Here is a 23737-nt window from a genome sequence, read left to right as displayed (position 1 = left end):
ATGTTCTGTAAACAATGTGCCGTTCCTGTTTGTACCAAATGCCTCTCAACTGATCGACATCTAGGTCACAAATTATCAGAAATATTGCAAATTCTGAATGAAACAAAAGACAATATCATCAAGGAACATGCTGAATTAAAAGAGACAATTTATCCAACCTACCTGAATATTGAATCCGATGTACAAAATATAATGATGAAAATAGAAAGGGAGTATGCAGATCTTTCAGTAGACATCTCACAACATAAAAAGTTCTGGCACAATAAAATCGACAAAATATTTGATAAACTTGAAACTGAAGTTGATAAGACGAAGAAGACACAGTTACAAACTCTGCAAAAACATTTGGATGAAATAAAGCAGGACGTATCTGAAATAAGTAAAGAAATAAATTTACTTGAAGTTGCATTCGATACTCAAGATATTTCCGTACTTTACAAGGTTAAATTCAATGCTGAAGGATACAGAAAACTTCCACAAAGAATCCTACCTTCAGTTCCCAAATTTACACCGGAAAAATTCCAAGAAAATGAAGTTTTAAAATTGCTTGGAGCTTTATCATCAAGTTCTCTGACATCAGATGCACATGGCTATAGTATGAAGACAATGCAGAAATCACCAGTACAAACTGGATTATCCCCTTCAGTCAAGCATTTTCTTGATGAACCAGTGACTATACTCATAAGATACATCATGGAGTATCAACTACTTTACAAAGTTGTAACAATCACTGTGTCCACATCATAGACCAGGATGGACAGTTCCTCCGTTACATAATATGTAAACTCAAAGTTCCCTGGAGACTGTGTACAGACACAAATGACAATCTGTTTCTTACTGAAATAATGCCCAGATCTGTGAAGAAAATCAAATATCTCCATTGAAATACATTTATTCTAGTTTAAACTTCAAATCGATATCGTCGGAAATTCCTTGTAGACTAAGTTAATACGATACTAGTATATCCCCTTCACATCGTCTACATTAGTATTGTGTCTACGCTATATGTGGATATCCTCGACAATGCATTGTAGACAATGTCGATACGATACCACGTTTACATCGTCTACATTGTTATGTTGACATCGTCGACATTGTAATGTAAACAATATTATCACGACATCGCATTCATATCGACTACATTACCTCTATGCACCCAGAAAACCCAAAGGAGCTTGAACTCAAGACCCTCAAATAACGGAGCGAGGATGTAAAGGATCCATATGTGTGTATAGATGGTGCCATAGATTAATGGTTTCTGCCGATCTTGTGACATTTTTGACATATTTTGGTGGTATTGCTGAAGTAGGTACAGTAACTGATAATGAACTATCACATTCATTCTGATTTATGTTTATTACTTCAGTTAACAGGAAAATGGATATTGAATTAGACAAAAGTGTTGTTTTCAAACTTCAAAAATGCAGTTTCCTTGAGAAAAAAAGCCCCCTGTATTGCAGAAAGGCAAACGTATTATTAGCACAATTCCCTATTTAGTCCGTAATCAGTTTATGGTCTTGAAGCACATGTTTTCTTCATATGTGCACTAAAACTAAAAACAAATATATTAATTTGCAAGGTCTTATCAAGATATATTTGACAGTGTAAAAAGTTTTAAATTGTAGATTTATTTTTCTTCATGTTTTGTACCCGTTTAAAGGGTTAGGCCAAATATGACAATCCAAAGATATACCTGACAACGCCTTTAACACCCCTTCTTATGTTATTGTGATTTAAATTCAAGACACGTTGTGTAGGTTGGCCCATTAACAGGTTATAGGGTAGAACCAGTTTTATTAATAAAATGTGCAATAAACAGGAAATTTGTGAAGTCTATTTCTTTTAAAACATTTCCTTGGGTTTTATAATTTGCAGAACACCGAAAAATAAAAAGGTTCCGAACACATTAGTAGGGGTGTTTAAGATGCACGGTCAAAATCATTAATATTTAAATTCCACTACAACTAGGAAGTATAATATTATAAAAGAAAGGTAAGTGTCATGTGATCTTAATGACGTATAGACAGGTTATATTTAGTTTTAAGACCAAGAAGACATCCGCCATTACTGTTTTAAGTCAGGTAATTTTTTTTAATACCACATTCTATTTTGCAAAGAGTTCCATATCAAGAAAAGTCATATAAATAAAGAAAAGAGTTAATTTAGTACCTTCTGAGTTTAATTCCTTTTGAATCATACAATAACCCGTCGGTAGAGATCAGAAGAATTCAGTATTCTTGGGTTTTTATATTTTATGTATATATATGGAAAAAAATTTATGTATATATATGGAGAAAACCCACAACATTCACAATCATACTTTACAAAAAGTTCACTAACTTTAAATGTTCGCTTTACAAATCTTACATTAACTTTTCATTTTAATTACTTGAATATGTATGTAACTGGAAATATTGAATTATGAATATTGATAAATTAAACCTTACCAGTCTATATCACCCTATATACATGTACTTGTGTCTTCATAATTATACTATAAATTATGTGCAACAACCTGGACGGGCAAGTAGTTTAAAACAGGTTTTTTTTAGTAATGAACAAGGCTCACTCTCTCTCTCTCTCTCTCATCCACCCCTTTCTCTCTATCATACTTAATCACGTGACAACGACAATGACGCCAGACAAACAATGAAGATACCAAGCTAAACCACAAATAGGTGGGTCTAAGATCTATCTCCTGGCTACACGTTCCCCCTGCCAGGAGAAAATGGCTCCTGACATTACCTCATAACAAGGGTACGACGGCATGGGTCAGGTGGTCATATTTTTTTTAAAAAATATATTAGCTATCATACATCAGATGAAATACTGATGAAGAACAAACTTCATCGTTGTCATCTTATAATATATACTATACACATACCTGTAATTATACACATAGTAAAAAATTATTAGAAGCATAACTTCATGAAAATATCTATAGCTAAACACACTGACACATAGACAAACTACACAAGGGTCTTTAACTAATCACTAATGTTGGTACTATACTAGTGTCTCTAAGTAAGCATGCAGCTGGTTCACATTCTGTACATGATGGACTCCCCATATCTCTGCGGTGGTTTACTTACCCTAATTTTTCTTCTGAAAGGTGTAGAATAAATGGTAAAGTAGGCTTGCGTACAGAAGAATGGTATCTAGGTGACTGAGATAAAATCAGAGTCCATAAAACTATACAAAACAGGAGCAGAGCAAACAGGACCTCCAAAACATCAGAAGTGGGATTTGCATTAATTTTGTTTTCTCTTCTGCGGTAATTTTATATGAACAGTGCTATCTTTCTGGCGTACTGTGGAAAAAAAATGTGGAGAATACCCATGGCCAATGACATCATTTTTAACTGAATTGTAGGCATGCACTAATGTTGTAACATAAGATTTCCAATCTGCTCTCTGGCTTTTTTCTTGTATACTTATTTTAATAAGGGTTTGGCTAGATCTTTTAACTAATCCGTTGCCTTTAGGATGGTATAGCGTTGCTCTCGATTTCTTTATGTTGGCTATTTTGTAAAATTTTTGGATGACTTGGCTTCCTCCCTTGCTTGCTATGGAGTTAACCTGGGAAACTGTAATGGACCATAATATTTTCTTATAAAGTTTTAGCTGTTGTAGTTGCTAACTGGTTTTTAATGGAAGAACAAAGACATATCTGGAAAAGTGCTCTGTAATAACAAGAATATTTTCACCGCCCTAACATTTCTACAAGGACAAAAATCGATACAAAGAATTTCTTACGGTTTGATTGAATTAGATGAAGATTGGCTCTCGGTCTGATAGGTGTTTTACTTTTGATGCATCTCTCACAGTTCTCTACCCTGGCTTTGACGTCTTGCTCTAATCTTGGGTGATAAACTCTGCTACGCTAGCCAAATTGTCTTCCCTCTCCCTGGATGTCCTACGTCTTGTGAATTCCTAAGAAAACTGCATATTTGAAATGATCTGCCAAACAAAGTTTAACAACTTTTTCTCCATCTAAGAGGGAATTTCTGTATATAATCTCACTAATGATCTGAAGTTTCTTTCTCTCTCTTAAATATTACTGAACCATTTTTGATTCCTTCCTACCCTTTTCTCTCTGCTCTAATATCTCAATCACTGAGGCTATGGCTTTATCTTCTCTCTGTTCTCTCTTCCAGTCTATGTCTGACATATCTTTGCTGAATTATAAATGGTTTGAACTGAAGCTGATAATAAAAAAAATTCTGGAAAGAGCATCTGTACCAAGTTGAGTTTTCTGGGACGTTAAGAAATACTAAAGTTGTAATATCAAGAGCAGAAATCCTTCTATTGCTGGTTGTATCTAGCTTTGCTGATTGTTGGTTGTTGTCCCAACGTGGGCGCCATTGTGACCCCTCGGTAGAGATAAGAAAAATTCAGTAATCTTGGGTTTTATATTTTATGTATATATGGAGAAAACCTACAAAATTCTAAACATTTATATTTTACACACAGCTTATTAGCTTTACAAATTTAACGTCAACATTACATTTTAATTACTTAAATATATAAGTCACTGGAAATTATGAATAATGAATATAGATAAACCTTACCAGTCTATACCACTCTTTTTATTTGTATCTTCATACTATACATTATGTGCTACATATACTACCTTGACGATGTACATTGGTATGGGCGGTATATCTAGTTTGAAACAAGTTTTGTTAGTAATGACCATAACTCTCTCTCTCACTCTTTCATACACCCCTGATCTCTATCATACTTAATTACGTGACAACGACAATGACGACAAAGAATGTTTAAAGATACTGAAACTAAACCACAAATAGGTGGATCTAAGATCTAAAATCTGCATGGCTAAAATACGAAACATGGTGTATAGAAATAGAGTTTCGACAAAATATATACGGGTGCGTCGATTTACTCAAATAGAAACCGAAATGGAACCAAATGAAAAACAAATGGATCCAAAGGGAATATTAAATCGTATTTTTATATTTAAAATAGTGAAAATAATGATCCTCTTTACAGAAAGATAATAATTATTCATTTCTAAAATTGTATTTTAAAATACAATTTTTCTATTTGTCATATTTTTTTGCAGGAACCGAATGGGGGGGGGGGGGGTGTTAAAATAAAACTGCCGTTTTGACTATTCTCAGGTGCCGTTTGGTGTATTCTCGAAGTGTCGTTTTCACCAATTTTGCTAATATATATCGAAAACTATAAAAAAAATAATTTGTACCTAAAAACAATATCAGAAATTAATAGCTTATATTTACTCAAATTGAAAGTTTATTATAGTGTTATCATTTTCAATATTTAACTTCATGTGTACTCGATAATATATATATAATACGCCATCTGGGTTATATTTGGGTCCATTTGAGTAAATTGGCATGCCTCATATACATACTATAGACCCCCCCACGCAGTCGTAAATCTGAGGAATCTCTACCTTTCTTTAAAATAATTGGAAAAAAAATGACGCAGATTTTCTAGATTCGCACTATATGCCTTTCATGTGTATTAAGAGCGGTTGGATAATTTTTTGCATGAAAATTTTTGCCCGCATACATACTAGGCCAATTGCATTAATACCACACATAAGTAGTACTTCTACAGTACTTGCATATTACATATGGAGTCATTCAGAACATTTCCATTTCAGATCCAAAGGCTTAAAAATCATGAACCCCAAAACCAGTGCCCAGGATGTATTGCGATGTGACCTGTGTGAGACTGCTGTGGTACAGATCCACTGTGATACATGTCTGGACAACCTGTGTTGGGCCTGTGTGGGAGACCATGCCTCAGCTGATCTTTCAAATCCCCACAAAATTGTTGACATCAAGAACAGAAAATTTACCACCCTCTTCCCTGGGTGTGCAATTCATACCCCAAAACGTTGTAAAATGTTCTGTAACCAATGTGCCGTTCCTGTTTGCAGCAAATGCCTCTCATCTGATCGACATCTAGGTCACAAACTATCAGAAATATTGCAACTTCTGAATGAAACAAAGGACAAAATCATCAAGGAACATACTGAATTAAAAGGAACAATTTATCCCACCTACGAGGACATTGAATCTGATATACAAAACAGAATGAGCCAGATAGAAAAGGAATATGCGGATCTTTCGGTAGACATCTCACAACATAGAAAAAGCTGGCACAGAAAAATTGATAAACTTATCAATAAACTTGAAGCTGAAGTTGATAAGACGAAGAGGACACAATTACAAACTCTACAGAAACAACTGGATGAAATTAAGCAGAACGTATCTGAAATCAAAAAAGAAATAAATTTACTTGAAGATACTTTGGACTCTCAAGATATTTCCGTACTTTTCAATGTTAAATTCAATGCTGAAGAATACAGAAAACTTCCAGAAAGAATCCTACCTTTGGTACCAAAATTCACACCAGAAAATTTCCCAGAAGATGACGTTTTAAAATTGATTGGAGCTTTATCAACAGGTTCTCTGACATCAGATGCACATGGCTACAGCATGAAGACAACACAGAAATCACCAAAAGCTGGATCCTCTCCTCCAGTTAAACATTTTCTTGATGAACCAGAGATAGTTACAACCATAGACACTGGGTATGAATTCCTTTACAAAGTGGTCTGTCTGAATGATGAAGAAATCTGGATATGTAAAGATTGTGAGTACATGAAACGTATCAACATATATGGGAAATCAGCAGGCAAGACAATCAAATCAAAATCTGGGGACGTGCCATGGGACATAGCAGTGACAAAAAGCGGAGATCTAGTTTATGCTGATTACATTGAAAATACTGTGAACATTGTGAAGAATGAGAAGATAGAGGAGGTGATCCGACTACAGAACTGGAAACCTACAGGTGTCTGTTGCTCCTACACCGGAGATTTGCTTGTTTTATTGAACCATCGTGATGATTACACACCATCAAAAGTTGTCCGATACAATGGCTCCTCCGAAAAACAAAGCATTCAGTTTGATGATGAAGGTAATTCTCTCTTTTCTGGTGCATCTCATATCCAAATAACCGAGAACAGGAACTTGGATATCTGTGTCTCTGATTATGGAAGCCAAGCAGTATTGGTGGTCAATCAGGCTGGGAAACTGAGATTCATATATATTGGACATTTTCCCGCTCCTAAAAAATTACCATTTATACCACGAGGAATCACTACAGACAGTCAGGGTCACATTCTTACAGCTGATTCTTACAATCAATGCGTCCACATCATAGACCAGGATGGACAGTTCCTCCGTTTTATAATATCTGAATTGTGTGATCCACGGGGAATTTGTACAGACAATAATGATAATCTGTTTGTGGCTGAATTAATGCCCAGACTTGTGAAGAAAATTAAATATCTGCAGTAAGATATATCACCGATGTATTTACACATGTATCATATTTTTCTGTTAAGATACTATGTGGCCAAAGTTAGATTATCAAAAAGCCTGGTGATTTTATTCTCTGATGTCTGTCACCTTCTTATATCCCAGCACTAGAATTATCTGATCAAAGGCCAACTGGAATGAAATGTATTTACACATGTAGCATATTTTTCTGTTAAGATACTATGTGGCCAAAGTTAAATTATCAAAAAGCCTGGTGATTATACCCCCCGCTTGAAAAGCGGGAGGGTATTTAAGCGGGAGGGTATATAGTAATCGTTAATTCCGTCCGTCCGTCCGTCTGTACGTCCGTCCGTCCGTCCGTCCGTCTGTCTGTCTGTCCGTCCGTCTGTTACGCTTTGGGGTACCCATCTCTTATCCGCAACTCCTCTCATACCACTGAATGAAATTTGATGAAACTTTCACAGAATCTTTATTACATATTGCCATTGTGCACCTCCTATTTTACTTTTCGATCTGACACATATTTTGGGTTTCCCGGCCACAGGAATACATGGACTTTTTCACCAGTTATAACCATATGGGAGGCGGGGGGTATCATTTAGTGAGCTCATGCTCACAGTACCTCTAGTTTTATTCTCTGATGTCTTTCACCTTCTTATATCCCAGCACTAGAATAATCTGATCAAAGGCCAACTGGAATGAAATGTATTTACACATGTAGCATATATATTTTTCTGTTAAGATACTATGTGGCCAAAGTTAGATTATCTAAAAGCCTGGTGATTTTATTCTCTGATGTCTGTCAGCTTCTTATATCCCAGCACTAGAATTATCTGATCAAAGGCCAACTGGAATGAAAATAAATCTGTGGAATGTATGAATGTATGACAGTATTCGAAGAATTTGACTGTGAAATATCTGACAAAGAAATACTAGAAACACTTACTAAGTTTAACGGAGAAAAATATCACTGAACCGGATTGATTATTTAGGAGTATTTTATTAAATTGTACACCATTTTGCTGCCTATTATACATAACTTATTTAATAGAATATTTCAATCTGGTATTTTTCTATATACGTGGACAAAATCAATTTTTGTACCTATTTTTCAGTTATTTTTGCAAACTTTTTTCTATTGTTTTAAATCAAAGATTATTAAAATGTTCAAACAAAATCTGTGTTACTTCAGATGCACATTTTGGATTTAAGTCTTAACGTGGAATAGCTGACGCAATATTTTGTCTACATACAATGATAAATCAATCATAGAATTTTAGTCTTAAATGTTGTTTTATAGATTAAAAAAAAAGCATTTGATATGATAGAACGCGCATATTTAAGACACAAACTTAGTTCATATGTAATTGAGGGGAACTTACACTTCATTATCAAGCCAATGTATTCTAGTATGAATTGTGTAAAATATGTCATTAAAATTATCCAAGAACAAAAACGAACTTTTACTTGGGGAGGTTCTGTCTCCTATTTTATTCTCTTCATATGTAAATGATTTTGAAATAAGGTTTTTAAATCAAGGAAATGTGCATGTTCATTATGAAGAATTGAGTTTTTGTTTTAGCGTATTCCGCCTCGGTCATCACAGGAATGATCACATGATGTTCATTTTCCAGAGAATTTTAATATTATTAATTGTTACTCACCTGAGCCGAAGGTCCAAGTGAGCTTTTATGATCAACTGGCGCGATCGTCGTCATTTTTATAAACTTTTCACATTTCCATCTTTTTCTCTAGAATTACTGGACCAATTTCAACCAAACTTATATATATGTATAGGAAAAATATCTATAGGTCTTCTTCCCAAATGTTGAGCCAAAAAGAAAAAATCCACACTGAGATAGAATTAACCTACGGTACATGTATATGTACAAACCTGGGTCAATTTGAATTTTTCATGTTGTTGTATACATTGAAGTATTTTTTTCTGTTTTTAATAAAATATTTGCAATGACAGTTATTTATTATCAGTATACTCTTTTTTGTAGTTTTCTTCAATTCATCATCCTACATATAGTATTTCCTGGAGTCCATGTTTTATAACATAATCAGAAGTGGGGTGTGTGTGTGCTAAACCAACAAAAAAGGTAAAACCCAATTTTCAATGCCTATATAATGTCTATTTTTGCAAAAAAAGTGGGAGGGGGGGCTAAGCCGGTTTTTGTATGAATTTTGAATCTTGCATACTGGCAAGTCAATATACATCGAAATTAGGTACAAAGTAACAAGACGCTGTTTTTAGGAAGCAGTTAAAAAATTAAGCATGCAGGGAGAAGTATAATGAATTGATGTTAACTAGACCCCCTTAATAAAAACAAATTCATTTCATTTTATAAACAATTACAATGGGAAATCTTCCACGATGCTATTAATTAAGAAGTTACAAACTTGGGCGTGATGTCAATAAATCCTTTTCAATTCTTTCTTAAATAACAAAGATATTCTGTCATAAAACTTTTCCTCATTTATCAAAGAGAAATTGATCAAAAGAGCATGAGAAATCATACTATACTCTAAAAAGCTTAAAAATTAGGTTTTGTAAACTTTTTTAAAACCCTTTTAAAATTCTATTTTGTTTTTAAATAGAGAATGAATTGATAAAAAAAATTAAATAAAGTTTGACATGCGTACCACTTATCAGATTTGAAGTTTAAAATATCTGAATTCATGGTGAAAAAATAATTTCAATAGATATGACCGACGTTGTTGCATCATTTACTTATTTTTATAATCATTGTTCAAGTCTTTGGACTGCCTATTGTAATCTGTTGATTTTAAGATTTTTTTTTTATTATTTTTTGATTATGTAGCAATCAGAAAATAATTTAAGATAATCCGTCTCTTACCATATTTAGTTAATAATGTTCTTTTCATCTGTCTAACTGTCAAGACTCAATAGGATAGCAATGTTGGATAACTGATTGATTGATTGATTGTATACTGTTTAACGTCCCTCTCCAGAATATTTCACTGATATGGAGACGTCACCATTGCCGATGAAGGGCTGCAAATTTAGGCCTATGCTCGGCACTCAGGGCCATTGAGCAGGGAGGGATCTTTATCGTGCCACACCTGCTGTGACACTGGGCCACGGTTTATACCGTCTCATCCGAAGGACCGCCCCATTTAGTCGCCTATTACGACAAGCAATGGGGTACTGAGGACCTATTCTAACCCGGATCCCCACGGGGTGTCGGATAACTGATATAAATGTTTAAATTTCTTCGGCATCTGTTTTCTTGCATATTAAAGAAATCATTTAAAGCATTTGTGCAAAATATAAGTTATTGTACAAGCCATGACCTACCAAAACAAACAACATCGACCCCCCCCCCCCCGCCTTAATTTTCCCATTCATTTTAGAATTCCCCTCATGTAACTGTTGTTGTTTACAGTGTTATTACGTTCGCATTCCGCCATGTGCTCTTTACCTTATCTTCACTTCCGAAAATCTATTTCTATCAAGCTCGCAGAAACATCAACAGGGCGGCCGCCATTACTGCCTGAAGTAAGGTATTAATTTTTACTTACAAGGGATTTTAATTAATCATTTATTTAATATAATTAATTTTAATTAATCTTCAAATAAAATGATTTATCAAATTAATCACCTTTGATTGATTTCCTTAGACTTTAAGAAATGTAGAGCTGTATGAGCACTTACAGAACGATATGAAAAATTGTGCTGAATATTATATCCCTGAAAATCGCAGTACAAATTGATTGTGCAAGGTTGTGGTGACGTAAGTGGTGGTGGGGGCAAATTAAATAACTTAATTATTGTTTAATTTTGAGTTAGCGATATGTCTATCAAATGTTAATGTTTTATGTTATGACTTAGAAATACTCTTCAAAAAAAAAAAAGAAGAAAAGAAACGCACAGTAGAATTTTAGTGACACATTTATGGAGCGCCGTTTTGTTATTTATTGGCAAAAAGTGATATCACCTATTCGAATAGGTGATATCACCTATTCGAATTGGTGAGATCATCTATTCATTTTCAAAAGGTAATATCACTTATTCGAATAAGTGATATCACCTTTTCGAATAGGTGTTATCACCAATTCAAATCAAATAGATGATATCACCTATTCGAAAAGGTGATATCACTTATTCAAATAGGTGATATCACTTATTCGAATAGGTGATATCACTTTTGGCAGTAAATACTAAAACGGCGCCCCATACACATAGGACATGAAGGTTATTTAGTAAAATGATGTATTGATGATACAGATATGTGGTTTACAATAAAAGTTTATATCGCAATTACTCAACTTAGCGGAATTCTTTCGCGATGGAGGTAGGAAACGTCTGTTGGGTGGGGACAAATGTGCTATTGAATAAAATGCATGATCGGTCATTGTAGAGTTTATAAGGATATATAAGTAAAAAATCCTGGTGGAATACGTTGCTTAAAAATTGCTGAACCAGCCTGATTAATTTTTGAGATAAGCTAATCTTAAAATTTAACATTTTTAACGATATCTTTAACTAAGCAGACTTTTCTCATTAAATTTTCATTGAAAATCGTCACATTTTAAAGCTGATAAAATATTCTAAACTTTCCTTAGTTGACAATCTACTATTTGGAGTCTAATTCTTGGCAATACATTGTACTTTCGGCATTTAATTGATCGAATCAGTTGATTGTTACTACTGTAATAAAACGTGATTTACAGTAAGTTAGATAACTGCAAGGTACTCGCGATATTACGTATAGGAATACTATCTAAATATCATCTTTATCCAAGACTTTTAAAATCCTAGACAGTTTAAGGTAATTTAATATAAATATCTAGTATGCCGTCCACAGACACAAATGATAGCCAAAAACAGCATCTATTGGAAGCAAATGTGTTTAATAAAAACTGTATAGGAATACTCTCCCATTCCAAATGTAAAGCTTTCGACAGCTGTTGCAGAGTCTGAAGATGCGACTGTCTTTGACAAATCATGTCTATCCATTTTGTCCAATGCTACTCAATTCGGGTTTTAGATAACAATGGCAAAAACAGGTTGTTGTTGCTTTGCAAGAATGGGAGTATCAAACGAGCCGTATGTTGCTTTGTATTGTCAGATTGAACTACGGCTATAGAATGCCGCAAAATTGAATAAGCATGTGTAGGTTGAATATTGTAAGAGTACCTTTTTTCTATCAAAGTTCTTTGAATACGAACAAGTACCATTTTCCATATCATTACACTACCCTAACCAACTTTTTTAACGTCCTGGAGGCAGTTTTCTGTCTAACATTCATTATGAAGCTTTTGCACTCTTAAATTTATAACAGCCTTTCCTCTAAACATTATGGACTATAAGCTCAACCAAAATTTTCAGCGGTGATGCTGTGGTTTTTCTCTATTGATCGGATATCTTTGAAGTCGATATTTGGGGTGCTGTGGGATTTGAACAATGGCATGAATAATCCTCTTCCAATAATTCATAGTCAACTGAAAACAGTCTTGTTAGATGGTCTGTGCAGTAAAGGGATAGTAAATGCTGTAGATGACGTCATTGTGTTACATTCATGAAGTTTACATAATCCACTGAAGTGATGCTGTGCTGCTGATGTAACATGTGGTCTCCCGTATTTTTTGCGAACATTGGGTGTTCTGGGTTAATGGTTTATGTTTTATAGGCTAGATATGGTGCTGTGCATAACATTAAAACCATTTGCAATTATAGACTATGGTACTCCTGCTTCCGGTCGCACATTTTCCTTTTTGTTCTATGCAACATTCAGATGCAGCTTTTTTTGAAAGCGTCAATTTTCAGATAAAATCAGATTTAAAATATCGAGAACCCCCGCATTTGATAGCTCATTTATGTCTGAAGTAATTGCATCAGAAACAAACAAATGAAAATCGAGATCAAATATTTTTTAAGAATTTTGCTAAATCGGATCTTTTTGTCTGTGAGATTTGTAGAGTAGATGTAAAGTTAACAATTGCATTAAAAAATAATACATTTTATTCGAATGTGTCATATCTTTCTAAGTCAGAAATTATGAAAAAAAATATCAAACATTTTTCAGGGTATTGTTCCTACTATGCGTTTCTTTTCTTGAAGAGTATACATTGGAGAACAATATTTTATGATTAAAACTATCCATTATTCCCTCCATATGAAACAAGGTGTTCAGATGAGAAGAAAGAGATTCTTTAATTTATATGTTCACCAGTTCACTAATGTGTCCCCCCCCCTCCAAAAAAGGATAAGGAAAAAAAAAACAGAATTTCTTTTTAGAGTTGAGCACATATGTATATTTACTTAACAATAAAAAATCCCTTCACAACAGGTACACGTGAATTTTTTTTTTTATTTGTAAACAAAATGTCTTCGTTTCTTGAATGTTTTATTTTATCATTCATGTTACATTAAATTTAATTTCAGTGCCTTAAGTTAAAATATGGATCCCCGTACCAGTGCCCAGGACGTTATGCGATGTGACCTGTGTGAGACTGCTGTTGTACAGATGCACTGTGATACATGTCTTGTCAACCTGTGTAAGGCCTGTGTGGGAGAACATGTTTCTGTGAATCTCTCGAAGCCACATAAAATTGTTGACTTCAAGGACAAACAATCTATTCCCATCTATCCTGAATGTACAACACATGACAAAGAAAGATGTAAAATGTACTGTAAACAATGTGATACTCCTCTTTGCAATAAATGCATCGCATCCGATCAACATTTAGGTCACAGATTGTCAGAAATATTACAAATTCTGGAAGAAAAAAGAGACACCATCATCCAAAATCAAATTGAACTAAAGGAAACAATTTACCCAACCTACCAGGACATTGCCTCTAAAGTTCAAATCAGAATTAGTCAATTAGAAAAGAAATATAGAGATCTCTCAACGGCCATTACAAAACATGCAGAGAACTGGCACAGAGAAATTGACGAACATGTCAAGAAACTTAAAGCTGAAGTTGATGTAATGAAAAACACACAGAGAAATACTTTACAGAAACATCTGGATGAAGTAAACAAGAACATTTCCGACATCAAGGATGAAATTAATTCACTTGAGGATGCCGTGGCCTCTAAAGACATTTTCTATTTCTATAATGTTAAATTTGACCTAGAGAAATATAAAAGGCTTCCAATAAAAATTGTTCCTTCTTTACCAAACTTCACACCAGGAAGAATTCAAGGAGGAGAACTTAGTAAACTGTTTGGAAGTTTAGCACCAAGTTCAATGACTACAGATGAACAAGGCTACAGACTCGGCATAAAACAGAAATTACCAGAAGCTGAATTCTGTCTTCCAGAGAAACAGTTGCTCGATGAACCAGAGACCGTCACCACCATAGTGACGGGGTATGAAAGACTTTACAATGTGGCCTGTCTGAGTGATGAAGAAATCTGGACAAGCGGAAATGGCAACATCATGAAACTCTTCAGCATCAATCAGGGATCACTACTCAAGTCAATCAGAACCAAGTCAGGGAACTGGCCATGTGATATAGCAGTTACAAAGATTGGAGATTTAGCTTATACGGATCACAAAGATAGAACTGTAAATATTGTAAAGAATGAAAAGATAGAGAAGGTGATCAGACTAAAGAAATGGAAACCTCTTGGTAACTGTGTCACATCCTCTGGTAATCTATTGGTTATTCTAATGAGTAATGATGGAAAACAAACAAAGGTTGTTCAATACTATGGCTCCATAGAGATAGAGAGCATTCAGTTTAAAGGCACTGATAAACCTCTCTATTCTGAATCTGAAGAAAAACACATTACAGAGAATAAGAATCTGGATATCTGTGTGTCTGATAATGAAGCTGGAGCAGTAGTGGTGGTCAACCGAGCAGGAAAACCGAGATTCAGGTACACTGGACATACTCCTGCTCCAAAGAACCAACCATTCAGTCCACGAGGAATCACCACAGACAGTCAGAGTCACATCCTTACAGCTGATATTAGCAACGATTGTATCCACATCATAGACCAGGATGGACATTTCCTCCGTTATATAGAATGTGGACTGAGTTATCCCATAGGGCTGTGTTCAGATACAAATGACAATCTGTTTGTTGCTGAATGGGAAAATAGAAAAGTGAAGAAAATCAAATATCTGCAATGAAAACCACCCGAATGTAGATTACAGTAAAACAAAATACTCTTTGAGATTTATTACATTGATGTTCTTCAACTTCATACAGACTGCACTCCTTAATAACAAAAAAAAAACAAAGAAGAAAATTCCATCCTTAGCATGATGTTCAATTCATTATCATTATACTGTACATGTATACAATCATGTAAAGTATTTATGTGAGCTAATATGCTTGTTATTTATTTGAAATGACTGATGAACAAAGCAACTTTCACATATTACAGCCATTAACTATATTTTCTGTTTTTTGTATTTAAAACATGTCATGGAAACAGATTTGAGACAATTAAGTAACGGCAAAGATATTTTAGTTCGAAATATCTTGAAAGAGTATGTTGGTATAAAGAAGTTTGAATGAAGGGAATGTTAGCAAAATTCGAGGTTCTAATTACTGAGTATCTCAGTAATTGCAATAAAATGTAATACTCATACATGATACATTTTCATGACAGAATAAAACCCTGAATTAAACAATACTGTAAGGACCTGTCAAGTGACTATAATTTAACTATGGTGTACTATGTAATAATTCTTAGGTGGGTAAACTTTACTTGTAATGATATTACATGTGTGACAAAACGTTGTGACAACATGACTGAGAATGTTAGAATTTGTATTTATATTTACATGCCATGAATTAGTTACCTTTAATCTTAAATCTGCATGTATTACTTAAGTTAACTGTCATTATATTAGCAGTTCTACATGTGTGGATAAGCTGTAATACTTTGAATCATCTGCTGTCAAGCTACTTGTTTACATTCTGTCTGCCATCTTTATATCGGCGCATATTATGTACACAGTTTAGCACTTTACCAAACATGTTATTCTTGCTATATATCACAGGCAAAGTTACTTGCTATTTATATTGTTAATTTTTTATTGGGTTCTACTATTCATTTTAAGCCATTATTATTCCTGATTACATGTGTCTACAACTTGCACTGTATTTTTATCCATCCGCGATATCGTCTGCTTACTCAGCAAGTTATTTACGTGAAAGGAGTATATATGATAAGAGCCAATTTTGGCCCCCTAAAAATCTACATTTTAGAATGACATTAATGATTTTATACTGTTTAACGTCCCTCTCCAGAATATTTCACTGATATGGAAACGTCACCATTGCCGGTGAAGGGCTGCAAATTTAGGCCTATGCTCGGCACTCAGGGCCATTGAGCAGGGAGGGATCTTTATCATGCCACACCTGCTGTGACACGGGGCCTCGGTTTATACGGTCTCATCCGAAGAATGACATTAAGATATGTTTAATTGATATTTATTTTGTAGAAGAGATTATATTAGAAATATTTCCATTATATTTTTCACATTGATATGCACTCACTAGCTGTAAATGACATTAGAAATAATGCTATTTTTGCTATCTAGCAAAAAAGCCAAAAATATGCCCTTTTCTCGATGTTTTTTTCTTATGGGAAACATAGAGCGCAGTGTAGAACATACATAATTTTTCTGTCACTAATTAGTATTAGATAGATACATCTTTGGTAAAAATATAAATCTTGTTCTAGGCTGCGCTCTATATTTTCTGGAAGAAAAACTGCTTGTAAATAAACAATTTTACACAAAATATGCTAAAATGGCGGGAAAACGTGATTTTTATGATGTCATATTTCTAAAATAACGGCATTTTAATCAAAATGAAAATGACCAATAAAGGTCGCCTATATAGCTGTTCAAATTAAAGCTATATATAAAGTAAAATTAAGATATTCATTTTAAGGGGCCAATTGAGACATTTACCATATATCGCTCTTTACAAGTTTCAGAGATAAATTGCTTACTTGCTTATAATAGACACATCTTTTGTAATCCATATCTATTGGTTATTTTGTCTTTTCACGTTTTAATTCCGTTTTGTAGTTATTATCCTCATTGTACGGCAGTCTTGTTTGGCACTGCTTGGCCGATCTCTGTTTGTACGGTACCGTACAGTGCCGTGATTGGTGGAACGCCGACGTACAGCATTTGAATCTAGTAATGTGACCCTTTCCGAAGGTTATATATAGGGGCCGATCGCAATATGTAAACAGGTAATTTGCCGAGTTGTCAGGCGCTTATATTTCAAAGAGATACTAGTAAATCCAAGATCTGCCCACATTTTCACCGTAGCCTTATTTAGCATTACCATTGTGATTTCAGGTGAGAAAATGATGGACAATTATCACCCAACACACTGGACACCTATTTAATTGTAATTAACTGTAGGGATCATCCTAGTATAGCCATTGTATACGCCTCTTTTTTTAAATAGTAGCCTGTACGGTAGAAGCCACCAGAGTTTATTGTTGTACCTGTTGAAATGAGTTATTTTGTCTTTTCACGTTTTAATTCCGTTTTGTAGTTATTATCCTCATTGTACGGCAGTCTTGTTTGGCACTGCTTGGCCGATCTCTGTTTGTACGGTACCGTACAGTGCCGTGATTGGTGGAACGCCGACGTACAGCATTTGAATCTAGTAATGTGACCCTTTCCGAAGGTTATATATAGGGGCCGATCGCAATATGTAAACAGGTAATTTGCCGAGTTGTCAGGCGCTTATATTTCAAAGAGATACTAGTAAATCCAAGATCTGCCCACATTTTCACCGTAGCCTTATTTAGCATTACCATTGTGATTTCAGGTGAGAAAATGATGGACAATTATCACCCAACACACTGGACACCTATTTAATTGTAATTAACTGTAGGGATCATCCTAGTATAGCCATTGTATACGCCTCTTTTTTTAAATAGTAGCCTGTACGGTAGAAGCCACCAGAGTTTATTGTTGTACCTGTTGAAATGAGAACTGATTTATGATTAATACATATTGTTGAGACCAAGACGAATCTTATGTTTTCCCTATAACCAGATAGACAAGGATTTTAGTACAGTACTACCAGCATTAATGGCCATTACCAGTTAACTTACAATACGATTGTCAATAAAACATAAAGAAAATGGGAGAATGCAAAAATCGAAAAAGATCAAAAATATATTAGAATATTAGAGTTTCTATTCTAATTTGATATTTAGCATAAGTAAAATCAAAGCTGCAGATTTCACACACAAAATTATGTGTATTTATTAAAAGTTTCTCTCTGTGTGAGTGAGGGTGTATCTGTGTGTGTAAATGTATGGCAACAGAAAGCTGCTTTCTGTCAAAGACAACTTCATGGAAATCTGTCCGAAATTTGAAATTCAGAAACTGCGTAGAAAGATGTATGCTACAAAGCATTCGGTAGCGTCAACTATAACATTAACTTCTTCCATGCACGACATATAATAAGTAATTCTTCAATTACAGGAGAAAAAGACATCAACGAAACTTACAAAGTTAAAAGAGGTCAGTGCACTATGAAAACAATCACAAAGACACATATTTAAAATAAAATGTAAACAAAGGCATAAACATGTGTCACCAAAGATATCGTGATTTAATATGGCATATATGCCTATTTAGGAGTCATGTTCAGCTTTAAGTCAGAGAATTAAAGAAATACATTAACTACCAAAATGTTGCCCAAGATTGACTGGTTTTCTAAGGTTTTTATCCCGATTTTGTGATAATATAAAGTAACATACTTTTAAATATTCTCAGACTTCTTAGATTTTAAAAGAATTTCTAATCTATAAGTAAATTAAAACAACGAACTTTGTATTAAATAATTTAGGGAATTAATTAAAAATGCTGTTTTTCAATAAGTAATTTTTAAAAATTATTTCATAATTTAATTACTGAGCCTTGTTAGTGAAAGTCAGGTACACAAAATTCTGTAAATGAAATACTTTAATTGGCGATATACTCATTACAAGATGACACTGGTATGTAAACATCAGCAGCATGTGATATATATAGTATAACACGAGAAGCAGCCAACTCAGTCACGATACTGAATAGTAGGACTAACAACCCATAATAAAAGAGAGTCTGTAGACATTATACTTTATCAGACATTCTGTAATTTTCCAAGGCCGGAAAAAATAATTTTGAGGCAAAACAAGTCACATATTGTTGCACCGCATTTCATTACACTGTATATAAGAAAGAAAATACTGAATTTCATAGCTGCTATATTTTGTTTACAAGCACTTTGTGGTATGATCTAAATAGTTCAAATTTATTAAACTGCTTTTTTAATAATCTTCACTTTAGAATTCCTATTTAAGATTATTGATTGATTTTGATTAATCAATGTTTTACGCCAAATCGGCAATATTCCAGCCATATATTGATTATTGATGATGGCTCTCAATAAAAAAAAAGATCTTTATCTGAATAGAACCGGTTTAATATATGAATTACATCCTCGATATCTTTGTTTAAAACATGAATCGCATTACTAATAAATAAATGTTTTCATTGGTATCTGAATGTTCTTCATGCAACTGCTTAGCTATCATTTTATACTCTGAAGTGCTGTCAAAGTATCTGGCTATCCCTTTTAGAGTTTTTTTGTGAAATAACTGTCCAGCACTATCTGAGCCTGTAAATATCTAAATGTTTCCTTGAGGCTGGTACTATTCATTCACTAGTAACTGGTGTACTAAAAGACTTAAGATTTCCTTGAGGTGGGTTTGCAGGTAACAATGTAAACTGTAATAATGCAAAAATTATGTTATAACATCTTGCGTTTTTACATTGTGCGTTGATCTAGTAGGCGTTTATATTCTTAAACCTGTTTATAATGGTGAACGATGAATTTATCTAATTACTCTGTATTATTTTTTTCTTTGTATAAGTAAGTATTGAAGTGGAATGAGTTAAGTACCATAAATTTGAATACCTTTATCTGAAATTGAGGAAGAATAATAAACTGACAAGTACACTGTATAGTAAATAAGCGTCATGTGATTTAAGAACATAGCCCTAGACATGTTATATTTAGAATTCAGATCAATAGGACACCCGCCATTACAGTTTTAAGTCAGGTAATATTCTAAAATCACTTTTCCCTTTTTTTTAATTTGAATTCTGATTTGGAAGAAACATCTTTAGATACCGAGATTTGTAAACTTTGTCTTGTGTCTGACTTCATTTAAAAGTTTGAAGTGCAAAAAACAAACGAACTACGAAGTTCTGACTACCATGTGTGAAATAAACGTCTGTAGAATGGTGCAAAAATCAATATTGCACGTGTGTACGAAATTAAAAAAATGCACTCGCCAAAAGCTCGGGGATAAAAACACAACTCGATGGATGAAAATGATTGAATCAACTGGCAATTTTATGTGTTTAAATAAGTGATTTACCTCAAATTAAATATGTAACCTTCACAAAGTATTTTATATTAGATAATTATTGTTGCATATTCTGAGTTCTATGTCTCTCTAGAGACGCAGAGTAAGGTGTTAGTCTTTACGACACGGGTTCGAATCCCACTGTTGGACGTGGAGACCGCTCCTTCGGAGATGAGACCGTATAAACCGAAGTCTTGTGTCCCAATAGATGTTGGCACGAAAAAGATTACTCGCTACTCAATGGCCCCGCGTGTCGAGTATCGGTATAAATTTGCAACTCTCCACCGGCAAGTGGTGGCGTCTCAATATGAGTGAAAATTTCTTTAGAAGGACATTAAACAATAAAGGGACAGAAGTTAATTTTTTTATCTTTTGTCAACCTGATTACTACGATGTTACGCAGACCGTTGCCGACAAGCAGCCGTGTTTAGTGTGTTTACGCTACGCTGCCACTACGACATTGAAGACCATACTACGACGCTACACAGACCTAGATGACTGTACCGCGATGTCGCTACGGTGGTGCCGATCATATTACGATTGCATTACACTTCTAGTACGATTTTGGTGATGATGTAAATATATCTTGAAACTGCAGATTTTTGTAGTACAATTTTAGCGATGTCAATACATATTTTGCGACCGCAGTTTTTTTTTCGGCCTTAACCACATGGTTAAGGGCATTTTCAATTATTATAACTGTAACAAGATGTGAAAATGCTCAATATTGTAAATGATCATTAAGTATAGTGTAACCCTTTACATGTAGTAAACAGATGATGATTGGTCAAATATCAACGGTATAAGAACAAACTCTTGTCTGGTAGGTCGTGTTAAGATCGGCGTAAGGTCATTGTAGGTTTTCGTAGGATCTTCAGGCACGTAGAGAGATCGTAGTGAAAACGTAGTACGAACGTAGAGGGGGCGTTGTATGAGCGTGCTTGGTAAATTCCTACGCTCTCACGGCGCTTTTACTACGATCATGAAGATCTCTCTACGATGCTTCCGCGCTGCTTGTACGATTACGGCGCTTTTACTACGCCCTTTTTACGACTTTACCCCGATTCTTTTTGGCCACGATCTCACCACGTTTATTTTGAACATGTTCAAAATAAGCGTGGTGAGAGCGTAGAGCTCTCCGATCATGAAGACCCTACTGCGATCATACTACGTTTCTGACGACCCCACGACGTTCTTCCTGCGATTTGTCACGATCGGCCACGCTTTTGACCACACTTTGATCGTAGTAGAAGCGGCGTCTATGTGTGAACGGGGGAAAGCGTTGACATGATAAAGAAACCTCACTAGACAGTTATCTTATATACTGAAAGGAAAAAGAAACGCATAATAAACTTTAGAATAAAATTAAAACTTTTGTTTCCAATATGTTTCCAGTATGTTATCAAACATTTTAATTCAACTTTAAACAACAAGTAATCCGAAATCTTGTGTGACTTTGACTGATCATTCCTGAGTTATTGAAATTGATATGTCGATACCCCCAAAATTAAAATAAAAAATCGCATCATCTCCCTTGCACATCAGTAACAGCCTTGATTTTCTTGTGCATTGAGTTCACCAGAGCATTTATCTTTCTCATAGAATTTATCATTCAAGCCTTCCGACGGTAGTCTTAATGATTTAGAGTAGCTATATTATTCTTAAGCCAACAAATCCCCCGCCTAATGAATCCCACGAATTTTCGATTAAGGATAGAATTTACAGAATCTAGCTGATTTAGTACACGTGAATGTTTGTAAGGAAGTATCGACAAATACTGGCTACATTTTCTCAGCGTGAACATGCTAAAAACAATACGCATACGGCGCGTACGTGCGCGTGTGAGTGTAAAATAGACGTAAAGTTGCCAAGCTTGCGTACCAAATTAGAGCAGAGAGTTTCTGTCAATATTAAGGTGAAAATATGAGTAGGATTGCCTGCCGTAAAAATATCGGTTTCAGTGATAATGACTTGACAATAACCGAGGTAGCATGATGATGTTGATGTGACGTTGTTACACGCCAACGTCACCCTCATAGTTGGTTGAAAACCTTTTAAATTACTCTCTGACAACCGAAAAAAAAGTTAAAAACAAACTGCACAGCAACATGTTGTTGCCTTTTTATTCACTTATGCAACTCAATTACTAGACCCTATGTAACTTCCGTCATCCATACCATGATTGCAAGAAATTTATACTGACTGCAAATATCGGAAAACGATGTTTATAACTCTAATGCATCTCTTGGCACTACAAAATGTGATTACAAAATTGTCATCATCAACATGCACGTGTATTTGGCTTTTTATCACTTACGTGACACCATACATTTCATGGTTGAGTAATTTTGACCATCGATTTTAGTGCACAGTAACCAAAATACACATCTGACCAATTTTCATAATTTTCGGCAATTAAAAATTTTTTGGCTATTATGCTATTATGCGTTTCTTTTTCCTTTCAGTATAAGTGCCGTAAAAAGGTCTAAATTTGAAGAACTCTATCGGTCATGTATATGATGACGTCTAGAGCTATATGAAAAATTTCCGAACGGGACGTAAAAAAACCCCAATCAATCAAATTCATTAGTTACTATGGTTTGCTTGGGTGAGAATCACGTATCACAACATTACCAACATTGTTATTTAGACACTCTAAAACTGGTACCTCAAGCAAAACTTTGCATTAAGCAAATCCTTTAAACATTATATTAAATCAACACAGTCAAATACAATTATATATGTACAGCGTATCTTCAAGTTTAAGTTTTAAACTATAATTTTGCATAATTTAGAATTAGAGGGGCTTTTCTTTTGAACAATACAACAGAGATAGTATGATGACACAAAACTAACATGATCAATTAAAAAAATAAAAAATATTTGAATTTACTTTCAATGTAAAATGATGATTATACATATGCTTTGAAAAATTGTGTAAAATTAGAATGATTCATGATAAATACCATTTTCTTTCATGAAAATTGAATTTATAACTAGAT

General features: G+C 34.3%; 3 protein-coding genes across 4 annotated transcripts; all 3 read left to right on the top strand.

Moving 5' to 3' along the window:
- Positions 1-747, top strand: LOC134237613 (E3 ubiquitin-protein ligase TRIM71-like). The gene has a single exon (XM_062719742.1). It carries the CDS (start codon positions 1-3, stop codon positions 745-747), a length of 747 nt encoding a protein of 248 aa, XP_062575726.1.
- A 1239-nt stretch (positions 748-1986) lies between these two features.
- Positions 1987-7564, top strand: LOC134237587 (uncharacterized). Its single transcript, XM_062719707.1, has 2 exons — positions 1987-2081; positions 5653-7564. Exon 2 carries the CDS (start codon positions 5672-5674, stop codon positions 7358-7360), a length of 1689 nt encoding a protein of 562 aa, XP_062575691.1. The 5' UTR covers positions 1987-2081; positions 5653-5671; the 3' UTR covers positions 7361-7564.
- Positions 7565-10766: 3202 nt separating this feature from the next.
- Positions 10767-17276, top strand: LOC134237583 (uncharacterized). 2 transcript variants are annotated; one of them, XM_062719702.1, is made up of 2 exons: positions 10767-10873; positions 13758-17276. In XM_062719702.1, the coding sequence occupies exon 2, from the start codon at positions 13774-13776 to the stop codon at positions 15457-15459; it is 1686 nt and encodes a 561-aa protein (XP_062575686.1). In that variant the 5' UTR covers positions 10767-10873; positions 13758-13773; the 3' UTR covers positions 15460-17276. The 2 variants fall into 2 exon arrangements, with proteins under 2 accessions (XP_062575686.1, XP_062575687.1); XM_062719703.1 differs by having other exon boundaries at positions 10821-10868.
- The last annotated feature ends 6461 nt before the right edge of the window (positions 17277-23737 follow it).

This window comes from Saccostrea cucullata, unplaced genomic scaffold (assembly GCF_032062105.1).
Source record: "Saccostrea cucullata isolate Sc308-1 unplaced genomic scaffold, CSIRO_AGI_Scuc_v1 ctg396, whole genome shotgun sequence".
Taxonomy (NCBI): domain Eukaryota; kingdom Metazoa; phylum Mollusca; class Bivalvia; order Ostreida; family Ostreidae; genus Saccostrea; species Saccostrea cuccullata.
The sequence above is the reverse complement of the archived record's forward strand: the minus strand, read 5'-3'. Positions and strand labels throughout refer to the sequence as shown.